The 21,965-nt window shown below is 30.6% G+C and overlaps 2 protein-coding genes and 1 long non-coding RNA gene across 4 annotated transcripts in view; 2 read left to right on the top strand and 1 right to left on the bottom strand.

Moving 5' to 3' along the window:
- Positions 1-11,130, top strand: part of LOC143240953 (uncharacterized) — a 19,829-nt gene extending 8,699 nt beyond the window's left edge. Inside the window, exons 4-7 of one of the 2 annotated variants that reach the window (XM_076484269.1) lie at positions 947-1,058; positions 6,062-6,219; positions 6,996-7,140; positions 9,872-11,130. In XM_076484269.1, coding sequence (XP_076340384.1) covers positions 992-1,058; positions 6,062-6,219; positions 6,996-7,140; positions 9,872-9,879 — 378 coding nt within the window. In that variant the 5' untranslated portion in view covers positions 947-991 and the 3' untranslated portion in view covers positions 9,880-11,130. Of the gene's footprint in view, positions 1-946; positions 1,059-6,061; positions 6,220-6,995; positions 7,141-9,871 lie in introns of those variants that run through there. The other variant, XR_013022064.1, reaches the window with a different exon arrangement.
- On the top strand, positions 10,032-16,498 carry LOC143240955 (uncharacterized). Its single transcript, XM_076484270.1, has 2 exons — positions 10,032-10,072; positions 14,463-16,498. The coding sequence occupies exon 2, from the start codon at positions 14,475-14,477 to the stop codon at positions 14,931-14,933; it is 459 nt and encodes a 152-aa protein (XP_076340385.1). The 5' UTR covers positions 10,032-10,072; positions 14,463-14,474; the 3' UTR covers positions 14,934-16,498.
- On the bottom strand, positions 11,406-21,965 carry LOC143240956 (uncharacterized). The gene is made up of 3 exons (XR_013022065.1): positions 21,138-21,965; positions 19,958-20,069; positions 11,406-13,450 (listed from the first exon to the last, which is right to left on the bottom strand). It is a non-coding gene; the product is annotated as an uncharacterized LOC143240956 (long non-coding RNA).

Genomic DNA, 21,965 nt, shown 5'->3' with positions numbered 1-21,965 from the left:
ATGAAAGACTGAAATAAAACCTTTAAATGTGCAATATCAGCTAGTAATATTTGATACTGTCATTGAATATTTTGTTGGTTATCTCTACTTGAAGCCTAGAGGTCTGCCTCTAGATTCCTTACAAATGTATTGCATGAAAGATCTGATGCCAGTTATGCCTTAAATTGTATTTAAAAATAATATTTAATATCTAAATCATCCTGTTTACTTCTTCAGGCTAGTTATTGTGGAGATATTGAGCAATTATAAATGCCAAGAGAAATTATTTGTTATCAAAATATTCACATATTTAATGTTCATTTTATATTTACATATAAAATTAAACTTACTCTCAATGTAGCACATGTTCCTAATAATTCAAATCACTTTTTGAATTATGATTCATGCTTCTAAATATTCAGCATAAAAAATACATCTGTAAGGAATTATTTTACTGAAGTTGTGTGAGTATTTGAAACAACAGAGTAAAGTACGTTTTTTTGAAAACTATAGAAACTTTTCAGTAAATAATTTAACAAATATTCTTTTAACTATCAAGAAATCCTGGTAACATATGTTACATCTGGGGAATGTGCTTAGATTCAAGTGGAGAGTTTTAACCCTTCATGTTTGGAAAAATGTTTCTGTTGACACAAGAACAGTAAAGATATTTTAAAGCTAGAGAAATACGGTTCATAAATCATTGAAGCTAACACAGAAATCAACTTGAGTAAAATATTTGTCAATATAAATGAGACAAGTTTTAGATCTTTGCTGGTAAACTCATAGTGTGTTGAATGTCTCCTGCTGGTTATAACTTGTAAATAGATGTGATTACCTCTAGTATCTAGAGCTTTTACTTTTTTTTTTAAAATGGCAATTTAGAATATTTGTACAATGTTTATAGCTTTTATCATGTGAGTAAAACCATGTAATACAAGTTTTCTTTTAAATATGGTTTATAAAGACACTACCTTCATCACCAAGTGGTAAAGGATTCAGATTCTCAGTCATGAGTGGTGACAAAATTCTCGATCTTTCAGCTCCAGATCACAAAAACAAGTTACAGTGGATCATAGGTAAGACCAAAAAGAAGAAAATGTTCAAATGCATTACAAGTTACAATCATAAAAATGTATTAACTTGGATTAAAAATATGACCAGAAACAAAGAAGTGTTTATCTTAGTTATAGAGATGTTGAATACATTGTATTAAAATTATTTTTTGAGGCTCGCCATATTACAATCCATGTCATTACATTCAGTTTGCATTTCAAAGGTTTCATTGTGAAGCCATCATATCAAAATGATGTAACCCTTGCTTCTGGATTGGTATTTTTTGTGCTTCAGTACCTTTTATACTGTTTGGTACCCAATGTGTTGAGTTTATGAACATTATTGTAGCTTTAAACAGTGAAACAATTTGTATATAGACTAACAAAATTAAACCCTTTCTGATATCCTCGATTTTTTTTCATTCTCACAATGAAAATATTTAGCCACATTTCATTAAACTTTTCAAGTAATAATTATTTTCTACTTAAAGTGCATAAACGTTGATTTAGTATTTTTATCATTTTTAGTATTTGAAACTTACATACATTGTAGTGAAGTGCAATTTTTAAAACAAAAATATTAGGTTGTCCAGAAATAAATGTTGTTTTCGAACTGCAAAATTTGGAAAAGTATAAACCAGTGTTGTAAAACATACTTTAATCAAAGTAAGCACCATTTGCTTAAACACACTTTTGCCAACTTGTAACAATGGTGTTTCTGCCCATGCTGTAGAAATCAGAGTTTCTATGGTCATTGAACTCTCTGAAAGCTTCTTTTGCAACTGCCTGGTTTTGAAAGCATTTATTATTCAAAAAGTTGTCAAAGTGCTTGCAAAAAGGAAAATCTGTAGGGGAAAGGTCTGGGGAATAAGATGGATGAGACAGAATCTTGATTTCCAATTCGTTCAATAATGTTGATTTTGTTGATCTTCAGTCAGCTCATGCAAAACCTACATATTCAACTTTTTTGCCTTTCCAATCACACTCAGGTGTTTAGCAATGCTTGAGTTACTTATGCCTAGCGTTTCTGTAAGTTCGCATACTGTTGTCTGAGGGTTTGTCTCAACTGCTTCCCTTAATGTATTTTCATCTAAGGATGGTTTCCTTCCATGACCTTCATGGTCTTCAAGACTTTCATCTTTGTCAAAATCTGTACGTTCAGTAACAGATCCGTGGCTGAATGCTTTGTTGATGTTTCATGTAGTTTCGGTAGCTTTTCATCCAAGTTGGAAGCTGTAGAGGAAAATCAGATGAAAGTCCTTCTTGTACATGCTGTCCTTGAGGTTGTGAAACTTACTCTGAGTAGAGCTGAAACAGCAGACAATTAACATTTTGTAAGCGACAAACATTGGATAAAACCAACCAACTAATTGATGATAAGTTACTCAATATTACGCTTCTAATTGTCATTGTGAGAATAACAACATTTATTTCTGGACATCCTAATATTTCCTTTTGTTATAGAATTTGTTTTTTTATTATTGACCAGAAAATTTCATTTTACATATCTGTCACAAATACAATTAGTTATAAATCTTTATTAGTTATTTATTTGCTCAGTTTTGACTTCTTTGATATTTATAAGAATGTTTCTTTGATATTTTGTTATTTAAACCACTTATCACGTTTGACTAGAAATCATAAGCCCTGAAATAATTAATAAAGATTTATAACTAATTATACGTGTAATAAAACATTATGTTAGACATATTTTTAACACTACATTTTTAATTAGTCTCTCTTAGACTATAGAATTAGATTATTGTATAATAATAGTACTTCTAATATGATACCTATTCTCGCCTAGCACTACCCTCTACTGGGACAAATCTTCAGTGCACACCACTAGACTTTCTTTTCTTGCTTCTGCATATTCACATGTAGATGATCATGCAGCAGTTCTCCACCAATAGGAGTGTGACGCCACTCCTATTATTACCAGTATCCTCTTTCCATCTGCACTTCTCGATTGGCAGTAGTGCTGTACAGATGTGTTGGTTTTTGCTCAAGAATTTTCCAACGTTTTCCATTATACTACTGGCCTATTTTTTCTTCATTATTCATTTAATTTTTTGCATTCTAATATTGTGAAAGTTTTTTTTTCCAACTTATTTTTTCAGAGGCCTTTTGCTATTGTTTTGTGGATTACACTTTGTGATAAGTGGTGCCTGACCAAGTATACGTTTTTTTGTATTTTAAATGCATTGACAATCCCTTGAACAGATTCATTGTAAATAACTTTATAGCTCTTCATACCATGAATCTGTTGTAGTGCAATTCCAGATGCTGCCAGCTTTTGATTGATCAACTCTGTCAACATGGTAGCTCTGCTTTACCAAATAGGTTATTGCAATCCTCCATTGCATTTTCTCTGGATTCTCTAATGCACTTCCCTCTTTCTTCTATTGGAGTATGGAACTCCTTACCAGTTCCTAGCTGCTGGGGTGGTGGACCATGGAGGCCTGTCCTCCTTAATGATGAATCATATTGCTGGTATGTTGCATTTCCTACTGCAGGCTCACATACAATTCCAGATGCCACCAGATTTTGGTTGTAGTACTACATCATATTCCTGCCTATATATCACTTGATTGTTTTTCCTACCATCTTCCAGATGTACATTTCTGGTTGGTCCAGTATTGGTTGGAAATGGCCCAGCTAAGTAAGTCTTCATATATGCTTGTCAGTATCCTTCCTTCTGCTGCAGACTGAATGACAAATGCCAACTGCCATCACATTTTGAACTGGAGATGCATCCAAGCTTTGCAGCCCTCTTCTTAGCACCTGCTTGATAGCTGTTTCTGGCAGATCTCGTGTTAGTTGTAGCTAGACATAGCATATATTTTCCCATTTGTGTACAGCTGAATATCTTTCTCTTAGCAGACTGGATGTACCATACTCATATAAGGCTGGTTTTGGACCACACATGTTATCCCATCAGGACTTTCCACCTTCCTATATCTGCTGCATGTCAATTCCTGATGGATATGGTGTTGGTTGTATAGGAAATGCATGCAAATAGAGATGGATTATGGTATGGACACTTGTCTTCCCTACAAATTCCCATTTCAAGGTGAAGTGGTATGTGAGCCTCCAACTACTATAGTTATGATGCACCATACCAGATACCTTCTGGTGTTAGATGTGGTCAAACTACCACTACTGTCTACCTTAGCCACTTTGACACCCAAGAGTACTATTAATTAGTTATTCATATTCAGGGATTCTTATTTTTTTTGCCTTTTATTTTCTGCAACCCTGTCATAAAAAGAGGGAAGAATATACATGGATTAGATGTAGTGCAATCACTTGCTGAGGTGTGGTATTTTCTTTTTTTCACACTTCCTGGTGTTTTAGAGTATTTTCTAAAGAGGGGTCATTTTTTCAAAATTTGCCATCTATCAGTTTCATATGGGATTTTATCTATTTTGTGAGAAGAGGAAAGATACCATAGGTTATAAAATTATCGCACTGAAAATGTACTTTTGATAGCTACGTATCTCTTCTCAAATTTCTCATCAACTCTTCCCACTTCTGGTGATACATGGTGTAAGTCTGAATAATCTTGAAGTAATCAATGAATGTAGATATGAAGAGGTTATGATAGAAGTGGTGTCATGCTGCTATTTGTGGAAAGCTACTGCATGTGGATATGCAAAAGTGGTGGATGGAAGGCAAGTGGAGTGCATTAAAAATTTTCATTGATAGAGGTCATTGCTAGTTGAAGAAAGCTATTTTGTGAGAGGAGGTATCAATCAAAAATACACTTCCATTGATAGAGAAAACACTATCTTTAACCAATGTATTCTTTGATAGATTGTTTAGGCAGAATATTCATGATGAAACATTGTAGAATTAATGGCAACTGAAGGCAAAAGGCTGAAGACTTTCAAAACGTTGTCCTCTACACTTTTATCTCCATTACAGGCAGTTTACTGTATTTGTCACATCCACTGCCAACAGTGTCTTTGTCCTGTCCTAGTAAAAAATTACTATAGTTTTCAAAAAAGATGATGCAAGGATATTATCAGTAACAAAAAAAATTAAAATCCTTTTTTCTCTACTATGCTAGTTCAGGGAAGCTAGAATATCAATAAACCTTAGATTGATTCTACAACCAGCTTATTTACTCTATAGTGACATTGATAAATCAGAACCTTCCTGCTATCTAGCTTCTTTTCATCTAATTATAGCTATGTTAAAAGCTAAGTTTCATCAGTAAATGTTCAATGCTATGGCATCGCTAAAGGATGAAAAACCAATGGTTGGATTGATAAAACCATTGACAGAAAAATAAACTCTTAAGGGAAACAAAATATGAATATTTGCATTTTCAAGGGATGACAGTTTTTTTGCAAATATAATCCTACACTTTCAGATGAGTGAACACTTTTAAAAAAGGTTACATGTGTTGGTTATAGACAAGACTTGCAGAAGTAAACTTTTGAGTATTCTTTTAAATTTTCCTTTGTAAGATACACTAAATAAAAAATCCTGAGATGCCAAATTTAAAATATTTTTGAGTAATATAGTATAGAAATAATTTTTATTTACTAACAAATCTTACAAAAAATGACTTTTGCTATTTAATGACTTTGTATGGAAATAGTTGTTTTATTTACTAACAAATCTTACAAAAAATGACTTTTGCTATTTAATGACTTTTTGGGTTTTTTATTTTAGATGCAGTTTACTTATCTTGATCTTACATAACTTTTGGTTAGATGTTTTATATACAAAAAGTATTTCTATGAAAAAAAGCTGTTTGAGTGATGACAGGTATCTGTCATAAAAGTAGCATGTAATTTTTGTTTTTTCATGCCATTTATGAGGATATCTTACGCTAAATTTGAAAAGTAAATGTTTTTTATATTTATTTTCATGTATCTTGCATTTAGTTTGACATACAGTAAATTTTCTAGTTTTCTTAATAGAAATTTAATAAATGTTTGAAATAATAATCATTTTATAAAAAAAAATTTAATGTGTGTCCCTCTTATTTAATATTCATACTGTATTATTTTCAGCTCTTCAAACTGCTTTTCAGTTTTCTCAGGCTTCCGAGTCTTATCAGCGCCACCTAGCTAACAAAGGAAAAAGTGACAGATTATTGGCTAAAGCCAAAAAGGAGGAAGAGGAAGCTAGTCGGCTTCAACAGCAACAGCAGCTGGAATATTTGACAAAAGTGAGAACTTAACCGTTATTGTTATACTGTAGATTGTTTCTGTATGAAGTTTATATGATTTGTTGAATAGCTCTGTGAAGGTAACAAAGTAGTTAAAACGAGATTTGTTTTTTATTATTTTGATTTTTACAACATTTAGAACTCATTCTCAGTATCTGTCCACTGGTGTAATTCATGTTTGGTTTCCCTATGACATTATTTTTCAGTGGTAGTCTTTTATTTGCACACTTGTTATTATTATTTGTTCATTTCTTGTGTTCGTTTATTTTGTTAACACATTGTGTTTCCTGATTTAAAATTCTCTGACATGTTACTGATTTCTGAAATGTATAATTTCATAAATTATTTTCTGTTCTATCTCAGAAAACTACTAATTTTATTTTTCATACCAATAATGTCTTCTATTATAGATATAAAAGGAGTAAATAAAATGTACCTGAAGCCACATTTTTATATTTAACATGTTTGAACTTTTGAGATAAAACAAATTAACATAGAAACTGATTCCAAAATACATTATTATAGGGTTAGTAAGTAGAAACCTGCATAACTATTTATCAAAATTAGATGAAACATAAGATTTATCTCTTCTGATATATGTAGAACTACTACAACATTTAGAATCTGTAAGAAAATAAATACTGAGAAACATTATCAGAATTATTTTTTTGGTTGTTGGCACTTCATTTGTTTATGATTTATATAATATATGTATAATTTTTAGAACTGACCATTGGTTTTTCTTACTTTTTTGTAAAATATATCTGATATTCCAGGCTAGAATAGAAGCAGAAGAAGCAATACAGGCTGAAAGTCAGAGAAGACATGTGCTTGAAGAAGAGCAGAGAAAACTAGAAAGACAGCTAGAAGAGGAGCGCCAGGCTAAAAGAGATGAGGAAATTGTCGGAACCTTCTGTCTAAGTGAGGAATTGTTATTTATCAGTGTAGTTTCTTTTGACACAAAATTCTTTGTAACACCTTTTAAATTTATTTTGTAAGATTGAACAAAACTTCTAAGTTAGAAAATAAAAGGTTCAAACTGTCAAGGTTTTCATAAACCTTGACTTTAATGGATTAAAAACTAAAATTTAAATGACAAACTATTGTTTATTGTTGAATGAAAATATTTTCTATGGAAACTTTTCCAAAAATAAAGCACCAAGTTTCTAAAATACAGCACAGTTATGAAAGTCTTTTTTTAGTGTCTTTAGTGTTTAAACATTTCATATAATTATTTTTAACAGGAGAAAATGTTTTGTACAGTATTGTTTTTTACCATATACTTTTATATTATGCTGTATCTTCAGTAAAAATTATTATTCTGCTGGTTTATAGATATGTTAAAGAATAAAAGGTGTTCATTCAAGGTGTCTAGTTCATGTAGCAAGAGTACTTAGTTATGGCTAAGAATAGAAAGTTGAGATGTATAGCTATGATACATATAAGGTAAGAAAGCAATAAGTGTTTTGTTGCGATATAGATATGTTTAGAAAGTATAGAGTATTTAGTTAGGTTACAGCTAAGAATAGAGAGTAGGGATGTTTAGTTTATGGCCAATGATATAAAGTAAAGTAGAGACATACAGCTACTCTAATACAGACAGGGGCAGTCTTAATCATTCTGGGCAGAATTTAGTAAATGAAGCCACATAATGATAAAAAACTCGGAAGTAGATTAACTCTTTCACAACAGATCAGTGTTCAAAGACCATATTATCATGTTTGTTGCATCCAAACTTTTATTGAACTACTATTTTATGAATTTATGTCAATAAGCTTGGAATCAAATTGTAGATCATAATTCAAACTTTATTATATGAGTTTGTAAAAGTAGATTTGAAAGAGTTGCATGGTATGTTGAATGCATCAGTTTAAAATCAGATATTTGTGATGTGCAAATACTAAGTTTATAATTTTGTACAGATTAGAAACTCAAATTACTAATATTGACAAGCTAGAATATAAAATAAGAACTTGTATCTTTTTATTAAGCTGAGATATAGCTTATCTACTGAATTAAACATAGTGGGCCTATTCAACTCTTTCCATTTTTTTTAAAACCATCTCTTGTATACTTTTACTACAGTATATGACATTTGAATAACCAGTTAACAGCTTAGGCTGTCCCCAGAGTGTTTTTTTTTCAGCCATTTTAATCTTTGAAAAAGCTACTGCATTCTTTCAATCCAAGTTTTCAAGGAGGTAGGTTGTCTTTGTGATTTTTTGGTTATTCAACTGTATGTATACAACCTAAAATAAATTTTGTTTAATGTCCTCCACATGTGAAATTTTAAAAGGCTTTTAATAGCCTATGCCCACCAGCAACAACCGAGTACAAAGGCCTTAGTGAGAAGAGGTAATTGTTTGCTTTATGTCTTAACTTACTGTTCTATATTTTAATAAAAATTAATTTAATAATTTATTTCTACAAAGTAGTAATCTATATACATATGCCCCCCTCTAGTACAGCTGTAAGTCTACAAATTTACAGTGCTAAAATCAGGAGTTCAATTCCCTTCCGTGGGTTCAGCAGATAGCCCAATGTGGCTTTGCTATAAGAAAAACACACATTATATATGTATATATAATTGAAATGTGACCATACATTACAAAATACTATTCCACTAAAATACAGCCAAGACAAAGAAGACTAAAGGTCATTTCTATATTACTGGATACATGGCCTTAGTATCCACACGCCTTGTTATGCAAATTATGTAATATTAGGTAAGCATGACAAGAAGGTCAATATAATAAATGTATAGCTTTATGAGACATAAGCTATTTCGACTAAACATTTGTATTTTCATATTATAATGAAAAAAGCATAATTTATATTTATTTCCTAATTTTTTTTATGATGGTTACAAAGGTTGGTTAAGTGACAGACCCTACATAGTTAAGAGTATATAACCTAAATATAGTCTTACTAAAAACAAACATCTGAAATGTATTTAGGGGATTTTACAGATTAAACAAATATGAGATTTTGGGGCAAAGAATAGCTGTTGTTTTTTTAAATCATAACATGAAATCACTTTGCACTGAGGCTAGTGACAAAACACTATTTTCACAAAAAAATCTTTAGTATATACATTTTATTAAATTCTGATTTCTTGTATACAACACACTTGTAATCTTCTACCAAATTTTGTAAAGATACACATGCTGTATCAGAAGTTATAGTGCAAATACTTAACGTGTGCAAATGTGCAGACAAACTTGTGTATATTATACCGAGCCCATTATGAAAGGGTTAAAAGACATAGCACTAGAGGCCCTTACACATGTGGGGTCCTGAGCAATTGCCAGTTAGTTAAGATATAGATAAATTCAGAAATTAGTGTATTTAGTTAGGTTGCAGCTAAGAACAGAAAGTATGGATATTTAGTTAAATTATAGCTAGGAACAAAAAGGAGGAATTGTATTATTAAGTTGTAGCCAAGAATAGGGACTTTTAGTTGGGTTATAGCTAAAACACAAGGTAGGGATGCTTAGTCTTTACGTGTATTATAGTCAAGTACAAAACTTTATTTGCACTGTAGATACGATCAGAAAATAGTAAATAGTCTAATTTGATAAACCTTTGAGCATTAGCTGTTTGTTTCTAGTTAGATTTAGACTTAAGTGATGTGACTTAATATATTTTGAAGGAGTCTAATGGAAGAATGGGAACACAGAGAAAGACTGGAAAGAATTAAGGCAGAAAAAGAAAGCATGCTTGCTGAGGAACAGAAACGACGTTTAGAGTTAGAAACTTGGCAAAGAAAGAAAGAGGATGAAAATGAACAGTTTGTTAAAGATTAAGTAATTTAGAAACAGAAAAACTTGAACTTCATTCTACATTACAGGTAGTAAGAAAATCTTGTCCTTAATATACTAGCTTAGCTTCTACATTATAGGTAATAAGAAAATTGTGTCCTTAATATATTAGCTATAGCAGTATGAAAAGTGAGTTAAATTGTATGGGCTTGAGAAGATGTGCTTAAGATCAACTGGAAGTCTACTGTTTCTTTAATTATAATAAAAGAATTTACATTTATCAGAAGGAATTATTCTTATGGTCAATATATGTTCCTTTTCTAAGTTTCTGAAAAAATATTAGAGTAAATTAATTCTTTATACAGTAATCAAAGTTTGTGTTCTGTTCTTCACACCTGACAATCTAGAGGCAGTACATGTATCTTCTGTCAGATATTTAGTTGTGAATGTGTAAAGAACATTAACTTTGATTGTTGAATATGAAGTGGACCAAAACCTTGGGTTAACTTCTCAGAATTTGTATACAGATATGATAATTAATCAGAAAGATGTTTTGAATTTCTGGTGGCTTTTGTTCACCTTGAATAAATCCAACATGACAGTCACAATCAAAATTTACTTAGTTAATTATGCCAGCAAACTCATACGAACCTGTTAAGAAATGTATACAAAATGATTTCAGGTTGCAACAGTGATGTTGTATAATGCTGATTTTAAAGAATTTTGTGTTTTGACTACTGAGGTTTTAATCATTAAAACAAAATTGTTTAGAAACAAATCAGATATATTATTAATTCATGAAACTTCCATGGTGTACATAAATTTCAGTAAGTTTTGTTCTATTTCTTGTCTTATAAGGCAGTGTAATTAATGCTGACAAAATAACAAAACCATCACTGATGTTTTTTCATGAAGCAGAGTAAGCAGTGATTGTTAAACATTTTTGTTTCTGTTATACTATTCATGTTTTTAACAGTATTAATGCTTCTGTGATTTCATCTAAATATATTAGACTATTGCTTGAAATAGCATTCCATGTTCTTGATATTTAATATTTGATTTTTCTGAGAAAGACAGACAATAGTATAAAGGGTTCTATTTAGACCTTGTAGCAGTTTAAATAAGGCTGGTTTGATAATAAATTTACATCCATAAATTTTGATATGTGTCATTCAGGGTAAGAATTGGTACTTAAACACTGGCACAGGATGTGGAATCTCAGAGTCACTGGCCAGATTCCTGTTTTCTGATAACTTGTATTCTATATATTATCACCTATCAGATTCTAATTTTTCCTTTTAAAGTGAATTAAATAGAAATAAAAGATCTTGGTAAATGAAAATATAAAATACAGAAAATGGTAACCTGTGGAACCCATGGAAATTAAGAATGAAAGAAGTGTTTGAACTTCGAGAAACACATGCTTATAAAACAAATATTTTAATGAGCCCATGAGCATTTTTACAACTGCAAGAAGAAATGTGAAAAGTGTGGCATCTTGCAGTAAAGAATGACTGAGGAAGAGGTGTGGAATCTGCAAAAACTACACCTTTTTGGTATCTTTTTCATCAAAGTATTGTTACAAGTTACATTTCCTTACAATAGTTAGGTGCAGAATACCATATAAAGTAATCAGAATTATTACAGAACCACAAGTTATGACACTTTCACATGGTACTCTTCAGTCTATCTTTTGTATCTGAAAAAATATTAAAAACAAACAAGGATATTGTAATAGTAAATCTGACAAAATAAAATGAAACTGTCAATCTGGGATAAATCTGTCTACAAAACAAAACTAAAGGATTTATTGTATGATAGTATAAAAATACTCTTGAGGCTAACCACTTTTTCCAATTAAGTATCACATTTTAACAGATACCTCAAACAAATTTCTAGCTGGTTATCCTGATGTCTTAAAAATCTTTACATTAGTGGATCACTTCTTTTCTGGCATATATACAGGTAGTTCTCAATTTAAGAGTTTTTGGATTAACGGAATCAATGGAATAACACCATTTCTTAAGTTACGAGCTTGCAAATTAGGATTAATGTGATTTTTGGGAGATTTGTTTATTGTAATGGTACAAATAGAAGCATTTACTCACTGTGCGCTTGAAGGCTTAGCCGATGCAGACGCTTTATTACTATAACATCTGCAATAACATGACATGTGACAGTTGAAGTGACATTACAATGACAATAACATCATGGTTATCTGTGCAGTAATTGGATGGTTGTAGGATCCATTTGGTCATACAACAAAGTCATTAAAATCAATTTATCATGTATCACACTAGAGTTGATGTTTTCTGTAGACATGTTGACTATGTGAGCATAGGTGGAACTCCTACAGTATATTAAGGCTTGACTGATGGCATTTTCTCTGGGGTTGCACACATCGTGCATACTTTATGAGAAATGGTGTTTGATTTACATAACCAATTCCTGGAATGTAACTATGGTGTAAATCAAGAACTATCTGTATGTGGGTTACCTAAACTCCTTAAAGATGGCTGCTGTTTTAAACTGACTACTTCCAATGTAGAATCAATTATTTGTTATCCAAATCGCTAGCATAACATCCTTCTTCTGTTCTTGGAAAGTTCTCATTGTTCTCACATATTCTGAATAATAGATTTGGCGAATGAAATAAAAAAATTGATGTAAATGAAGAAGAGGTGGTCAGTTTTGAATCTTTGTTCAAATGTACTAAGCTACAAAACAATACACATCCTAAAAAGAAAATTACTTTAATTTGACCTTCTAATTTTGGTGCTTGTCCATACTTTTATATCCATTGCCAAAGTATGTGTTGAAAATTACCTATTAACCTGTATGGGTTAATATTATCAACAAAATTTGAAATGACTATTGGTAAGTCTTTGTTCTCAATTTTATGCAATATTTTAAAAGTAAAATTGATGCAATATTTTCTGTTTGGTCAAATAGTAGCTTTTATCCATAGTAGTAGATTTAAAGTGAAATGGGAAACCAGCATAACAAGATCAGAAACAAGACTTAATCTTCCTATCTACAGAAATCCATCAAACCCTTTAAATAATATTGATATTTCCTCTTTACACCACAAAATGGTTAAAATATCAGTTATAATTCCAATATTTGAAGGGGTTTATTATAGAATGTATCACCACATGATCTTTAATAAAGAAATTAAAAAGTAATATTGCAGTTTTTGATAGGCTGCAATATGCTAAGTTTCATCAAAAATGCCCATCAAAAGGTTAAGAAAAATATTTTTTAGGAATATCCAGCATCATCTACATGAAAATGAAAAGAAAATACTTAGTGTTAACTACATTTCTAGTATTATGACTAGAGAAATGTCTGAAAAATGACAGTTTTCAAGTTGTTTCTTTATATCCTTAAACCATTAAAAATTTATTACCCATGAACAAAACTTTATCTCAAGATAAAGAGCAGGGTGTCTGTATAGTCCTATGCCAATCCTGCAAAAAGAGATTACATTGGTGGAACAGGTAAAAATTTAAATATAAGACTCAAAATATAAAAAGCATATTATAAATTGTGAAACAAATAATTGTTTTTTTTCTACAAATGAGGAATCTTTATCAACAGTTGAACTGTAAACTATCCAAAATAATGTATAAAACTAGAAATTATGTAAAAAAAATTAAGTGAAGTTCTTTTAATCAAAAGGTTGCCAAACTTCAACACTTCTGGAGGTCATGTTGAGTAGAACTTTTTTTTTTAAATCTTGTGTCCTGAAGCAACTTGGAACATCCATTATGAAATAAGCTGTGTTTCTTTGAGAAACAAAGTTATACATAATAGGACACATGAAAGTGTTGATACTTGTGGTTTTGTAATAGTATATCGAAACTTTATTTTAGACTTACATACTTATATTTGTCTTTTCCATTTCTTTATAGTAATAATTTAATACCTTAAACTTTTTTATTCTGAACCTGTTTATCAGCCTTACATAATTAACCAATTGAATTGCTTAACTGACTATCAGCCACATAATTGGAATATCTGGCATACCATAAGCATCCTTAAATGACTGACATAACTAACTTCTGTAACTGGTGTTAACCAGTTGGTTAATTAACCTATTATCTTCTCTAAGTTACATGATTGGTTAACCATATCTTCCTCATTACCCTTACCTGCATGATTAGAAACGAATTAATGAATTTACTTGAATAATATTGAAGTTACCAGAACAAAGAAATTGTTTTCACTGCTAAGTCCACCAGGTATGAGACTAGATTTATTTATTTAAACAAAACTTATTTTTCATAAGCTATTAATATTAACTTGATCGGATGTTTGCAGTTATGAAAATGCTTTGATATATTTAAATTAGAAAATCCTTAATACTAAAAAGTGCTAAATAATTAACAAATAACTTTATTCTTTCTCATTTTATGGATGTTTCATTAGTGAACTAGAAAACTTTGTGGTTTATGTTCTTGTTTCTCTTCTCATTCCCAGAAAACACAGAAAATGTTAGCATTTGCTGAACATGCAAGTCAGACATTGAAAAGAACAAAGGCAAAAAAACACAACATTCCTTTACGTAGAGTCCACTCTGTTGACCTTAGTAGTCAGATACGGATGAGCTGCTGGATTCCACCAACTGCAACTGATCATTTTTCTTCAAGTAAAAAAAAGCTTTTGAGGAGTGAAAGTTCAGAATCTGAAGGTGAAAAAAGCTTTGCAGCCAAGACAGAATTTAGTAGTGATGAGGATTTTGAACACAGTAATGATAATTTTGGACATTCAGATAAAGAGAGGAATGATCTGGATGATGAAAACAAATTGAAAGTTAATCTAACAACAAACTCAAACAGCATCACATTCTGTAGCAATTGTAACAATACTGGTTATAGTAACACGGAAGATTCAGACCAAGACAAGAAGATTGTAAATGAAGATGCAGATGAGAACTCTTCTTTACTATAAACAGTTTTGAATTTGATGACAACAATGACAGAACACAGAAAGATGGTAAAGAAAGATCACAAAAGAACCAGTTTGGCAGTGCTGGAATTATTGAGCAAGATGTCCTAATAAATTATGACAAGAACAAGAATATTAGCAGTAATGAATTTGTTCCAGATGATGACATAATAAGTTCAGAAAAACAGATGAATGCTAGCACTGAAGTTGTTGAGCAGGATTATGATATAATAAGTTTAAAGAAGAACAAGAATGTCAGCAGTGACAAACTTGTCATGCATGATATCACAAGTTCAGAAAAGAACAAGAAACTTAGCTGTGAAGCTGTTGAAACTACTAAGAAGTATGGAATAATAGTTTCTGATGAGAACAGAAATGTTAGAAGTGGTGAAATTAATAAGCAGGGTGATGGAATTATTAATTTAGACAAGAACACAAACCCCAGTAGTGGTGAAATTACTGAACAAGATGATGGAATTATTAATTCAGACAAAAACACAAATATTAGTTGTGGTGAAATTACTGAGCAACATGATGAAATAATTAATTCAGACAAGAACATGGATGCTAGCAACAGTATAGATATTGAGCAAATTAATGCATTAATTTCAGACAAGAACAAAGATGTTATAGATTAAGTTGTTGATCAGATTTATTAAGTGGACTGTCCAAACAAACAAAACAAAGCTATCAGTGATGAAGAGTGCCAGAGTTTAAAGACAATTTGTCTTGACAGGAACAGGAATGTACATAATGTTATCCTAATCAATAACCTTACCAAAATAGCAAATTCAGGCAACCACTATTTTTTTTTGAAATCGTAAGTGGATTAGATAAAAACTGTAGTATTTGTAAACAAAAGAGAAAGCACTAATATTTCAGTTACTGAATTTTGAAGGACTTTTAAAATATAAGAACTTCAAGCATGTTATAAACATTGAAAAAATGAAAATCTACAATCTGCAACTTGTTAATGTAGCAAATATATATATATATATGGAAATGTCTTTACCAAAGCTATAATCAAAACTGCTTTTCTTGAGCAAGTATTTGTGTTTCCAGATTTGAAAAGATATCTTAAACATAAATACCAGACACAAACATATTATCTTAAGTACTTTGATTGCTTAGTTACACTCAATTTAATAGCTGATTAATTATGCCTTGATAATTTGTGTGTAGCATGACCCCACAGAAGAATGGACTTAAAAGTAACTTTGAATCTCTTCAGAAGATAGTGAACATTACAGGTTTTTTATAACACAGTGCACTAAATGAGGAAAGTATACTGTGTTTGCTTTAGGAACTGTGATTTTGCTGTTCTTGTAACATCACAAATTATGCTTTATGTTTATTGATCACAGTTTAATGTGATTGGTTTCAACAGGCAGTAGGATAAGTTTGTTAAAGGAAGCAAGAGACTGTTTAAAGCAGGCAGTAGTACAAGCTTGTTAAAGGAAGCAAGAGACTGTTTAAAGCAGGCAGTAGTACAAGCTTGTTAAAGGAAGCAAGAGACTGTTTAAAGCAGGCAGTAGTACAAGCTTGTTAAAGGAAGGAAAAGATTGTTTTGAATAAGCAGTAGTATAGGTTTGTTAAGGAAGCAAATGATTGCTTTCAACAGGCAGTAGTATAGGTTTGTTAAGGAAGCAAATGATTGCTTTCAACAGGCATAGTTTGTTAAAGAAGCAAGATGTTTTCAACAGGCAGTAGTATAGGTTTGTTAAGGAAGCAAATGATTGCTTTCAACAGGCAGTAGTATAGGTTTGTTAAGGAAGCAAATGATTGTTTTCAACAGGCAGTAGTATAGGTTTGTTAAAGAAGCAAAAGATTGTTTTCAACAGGCAGTAGTATAGGTTTGTTAAGGAAGCAAATGATTGCTTTCAACAGGCAGTAGTATAGGTTTGTTAAGGAAGCAAATTATTAACAGGCAAAGTATAGTTATTAAAAGAAGCAAACAGTTGTTTTCAACAGATAACAGAACAAGTCTATGTGGATGTTTTTTTTATTTTCTTTTATCTCTAGTTATATGTGGATACTAAACTTATATTTTATTTCCAAATTTTTTTATAGTGAAAACTATTAATTCAATTTTATAGTTTAAGTTTTGATAACACAGCTGGAAAAGGGAGTATTTAGTTGAGTAAGAAGTGTTCAACTTGCCATTTATAATTTATGAAAGTAGTTATTTATAAGAAATATGTTTCTTAAGAAGCTTGTGTGAATGTCTCAGCTAAAATCAAGTTTAAGCTAAAACTAACTTAGTTTAAATTGAGAATGCATGTGTTGTGTAGGAGTTTTGAGTAAAGATGGTTACAGATATGCAAACTTTTTTTTATTTTACTCTGAAATGTTAATATGTATTTCATGAATTTACTTGGAGAGGGACATTAAAATTAACTTATTAGGTTAATTTTCTAAGGTAGCTTTTCAACAGCCAAAGGATTTGAGGATTACAGTATTTTCAAATATGTTTTAATTTTAAATTCATTATTGTTTTAAAAGCATTTTCAACAGTACTATAATCATACACTTTGGGTTGCAAAGAAAAAATATAGCACTTTACATGAAGCACAGTTTCACTCGGTGCCTTGAATATTTTTTTAAATATTTATTTGTGTATATTATATACATTTATGCTTATTATTGCAATATTTTATTATGACTGAATAAGTGTAATGTGTTCATTGCTATGGATTTTTATTAGAATGGACAAACTCAGATTTAGAGAGTGTCTGGACAGATGCAAGAGAAAAAGATATCTTAAAACTATTGTGCATTAGGGAAATATCTTCATAAATTTTGGTTTTTAAGCATTGGCATACTTTCTCGCATGTTGGTTTTTTGTTAATTAATTAAAATTTTGTAGCCTTACCAACAATTAAGATATATTGATGGAATGGGTGGATTATCAAATGTATTAATGTTTTACACTGAGTTATGAAAGCAATAAATTGAAAATATTCTGTGATTCTTCATTAGATGAGGATGTAACTTTGTAGCAGATGATATTACTGAGTTTAGGAAAATTATTTCTTTTAAACATTTTGTTTAAATTATTATTATTTTGAATAACATAAACAGATTTCTTACCATTATTTTAAAATAATTTTCTGTTTCCTAGCAAGGTCTAATTAATATTTGAATTAACACAGGGAAATGTTGTCTCTGTAGAAATATGGATGAAGTTAAAACTTCTGTTAAAATTTTTTTCTTCTACATGTATTTACTGTAAATGTGTATATGTTAGACAAACATTGTGTTTTGTGAAAAAAATATATGAAATTATTATTCCAGAAAAACTTGGTAACTCTGTTTCAAACATTTTATATTTGGATAAATATTAAGAAATGAAAGTGGCATGCAACCATGGAATTCTAAAAATACCTAACAAGATTGTTGTTGGGTTTCTCCTATTACTTCCTTCAGTTATTTCATATCTAATTGCAAATCATGTTATTGGCAGCTGGTTTTTACCATATTTTTGTTTATTCTCACCAAAACAGCTGGTTTTCATACAAATCTTTGAAGATGCAAATAGTGCCTTGAAAACTACTAATGTTTTATCCCAGCCAGCCTGATAAGCTCTGGTATTGAGAGCCTCATTAACATTGAATAGAGCAAATGTAATGTGGTTCCTGTATTCTTTACTTACACTCATAAGTTCTTAGAAATAAAGTTTTATTATAAACTAAAAAAATGAACAGAATATTCCTTTTGAAAATAAAAATACAGTGTAAGTTAAAACTTAAATGTATAATAAAATAAATCAATGCTGTGTGGGGGCATGTCAGTGTGACATTTCATAAAGTAATCAAATGACTTTTGCATAGAAAGGTTAATTATTTCTTGCATAGGCAGTTTGTGTAGATGTTTTAAATTCCTTACTCACACATATTTATTCTGCCTTTATACAGATCAAATAAAATAATGCTTCTAAAGCTAACTCTACATTTATATGATAATTTAGAGCTAGTTCATAAGTGTAATCTAGGTTTTGTTAGTAATGTAATTTATACCAAAGTCTTCAGTTTTAATCATTAGTTGTTGTGCCAATTACAGAAAATTTCAATGTTTTTTTCTATAAATATCTAATCTAAAAAAAATTATCAAAATTACAAATTCTAAGAAATAATTTAGTTGGTATAATATATATAGTATTTGTGTTTAACACAATGTTTTGGCTAATTTGATTGTATATGTGACAAAATTGATTTACATTAGAATTTTGTTTTAATACTGAAACACCTGTAAATATTTAATGATAGTTTTAAAGTGTTGACTGTGTTATTGTATTAGATCTAATTTTTAACATTTAGTAGGCAGTGTATTTACTACAAAGCTTGATTCAGTAACCTAGGTATTTAAAAAGTTTGTTTCACAGAAAACTAATGTCATTCTTTGTTGTTTATCTGAAGAATTGTAAAGTTGCCAAACACAAAGGATTGGTGTTCACTTTTTTATTTGTTAAATTTTTCTCTTGTGCTGTTGTAGTTCATCTATATTAGGAAAGTGTGAACAATGCATCCTAACCATCTGTTCACTACTAACTAAATTCAGTTATAATATCTGATAACAGGTATAATGTTACGTCTACTACAGTAAAGAGTACGTTCATGTTATCATAAAGTGTTTTATGCTAATCTTAATATGGCATTTGCAATAAATAGTTTGTAGATAGGAGACATGATTTCTGTTATTGGAGTAACACTCACAAATGTACAGTTTGTACTAGTAGTATGAAATACAAACATTATTAACATTTTATCATTGAAATATTTTTTGTGTAAAGAACAACCAGTGAATCAAGTTGTAGTTCTTGTTACGTATTTTTTAATCATCCATGAACACTGGAGTGGTTGTAGTGTTTTTCTTTTGACCTAACTAGGTTGCTCAATGTAAAATGTGATGTTTTTGTTTTAATGCTCATGTGTCTCTGTACAGTTAGTGTTAAGCAGAAAACCAGTATCAGGATAGTTTTAAAACTAAATCTCTTATTATACTGCCATAGTTTGAATTTGATATCTTACCTTCAACTTATATTAATACCAAACATACATTATTTCACATCTTTAGAAGGTTGAGAGTTGATGGCTTGTAAACAGGGGACCTTGGTGTGTACACTGTAATATTGTGGTATTTCTGAAAAATATTTTTTTATAAGTAATATATATATATAATAATGTGTATTTTATTTTGATAATTTATGTAACTAGACAGCTTTAGAATATACAAGTTTTAACAATGAAAGATGTTAAACAATTTTTCAAGCAAGTTTTAAAAGATTATAAGAGTTAATTTTAAATAGGTGAACCTTGTTAACTGGTAAGTTCTGCAAGCAAGTTCTGCTACCTGTTCCTAATCTTTCAAATTACAGTTTCAACTGTAGAATAAAATCTGATTTGAATATTAAAACCTCAAATGTTACATTACAAGATTAAGTTATAGAAGTAGTATTTTGTGTAAATCAAGTAAACCTAACATCAAGTGATATGATACTAGTTAATGAAAATTGACTATTCAAATCATGCAAAATGACTTTTATTTGCATAGTTTTTCTGTGTTGGTATTGATTTTGGCAGTCCTTACATACGTACAACAAATGTAACAATGGATCCAAAAGATAAACCTGAGCTGTATAAAAAAAAACAGGACAATAAACATTGCTACTTTCAGAAGTTAATGAGATCTGCCTCATTGTAAAACTCACTAAACTCTGTTCCAAATGTAAATTACAGTTATAGCAAAGTAGTAAATATTAGAGCAAATTTCAGCTGAGTTTGTATACAGACCTTGGACATATGTCTAACACTGGTAATATGCTCTTATGTAAATAGTAACAAAATCATGAAGCTTATAAGGCTCAAGGTAACCTGTGTGTACAATCTGGATAACACTGGAACCATACACATGTATTGGTATTATGGCATACTTTGTAACACTAGAATAACAATGTACCTGTTGGACACATGTCAGATCCTCACACTTTTACACTGTTATAGACTATCGTGTATCTACAATGTGATAAGCATAGTCACCTCAAGAAATACAGTAACTACAGCAGTTACAAACCTGTGATGAAGAAACATGTAAAAAAATCATTTTCAGTATTTTAACTCATTAAAACATTCCACTACTACTATGTAAGCTGCATAAACTGCACTAAGACCTTTTGTGAAAAAAACTAGCAATGCAAAAAGAAAAGATTACCTGTGATAGCCAGAATTACAACGAGCACTGTTTAATAGATAACTTCAGAAGATGTTTGGAAATTCAGTCTTCTGGTTTTTCACTATTCTTGGACACTTGCTCTTAATTCAGTGCATTTAGTGAAAATTCAAATTTTACCTCTTTCACTGTAATATTTTCCCCAAAACTTCAGTTAATAATACTTTTACTTCCTCCCTGGAATTCAACTATCAACTCTTTCATAACTATCCCCACTCTGACTGAACATCTATAAGAAAGTCTTGAGGATTTGGAGGGAGAAGAGATGAAGGAAGATTTAGAACTGATGCCAATTCTGGGGATAGGGACCAAGCTTCTATATCTATAACGGAAGGTTGGTTGGGGGACTTTACTTCCTTATTCACAGTTCTTTTAACTAGCCAGGAATCCAAATCAGGTTCCTTCTCATCTTCATATTTGGCTGCTCCTTGTTTCTGAAGGGATTGCTGCTGCACTAAATAAACCACAAGATTTTTTTTTGTCACCTTGTTAGATGAAATAATTCACCATGCAATCTGTAAATTATATTCCTGGTATCTGATAACAATGACCTCAAAAATAATATATACAGTATGTCAAGAAACATTATGCTTTAAGTTCACCATAATGTGTGTGTGTGTGTTAATACTGAAGAGTTAAGTGAATCGAAACCTCTGACTAATGCGAGTTTGTTATAAACAAAACTGAAAAATGCTGTACCAATTGAAATGATACAGGCTATAATGTCAAAGAAGAAACATACCCTAGGTTTTGGAGGTTGGTTGGTTCATTGATATGGTGCAAAGCAACTAGGCTATCTGCACCAAACAT

The sequence above is a fragment of the Tachypleus tridentatus genome, chromosome 13 (assembly GCF_004210375.1).
Source record: "Tachypleus tridentatus isolate NWPU-2018 chromosome 13, ASM421037v1, whole genome shotgun sequence".
NCBI classification, from domain to species: Eukaryota; Metazoa; Arthropoda; class Merostomata; order Xiphosura; family Limulidae; genus Tachypleus; species Tachypleus tridentatus.
Note: the sequence above shows the minus strand (reverse complement) of the source record. Positions and strands in the feature narration are given on the sequence as shown.

Coding starts and splice junctions, on each gene's coding strand:
- LOC143240955 (XM_076484270.1), top strand. CDS start 14,475: ATGTTAGCATTTGCTGAACATGCAAGTCAGACATTGAAAAGAACAAAG.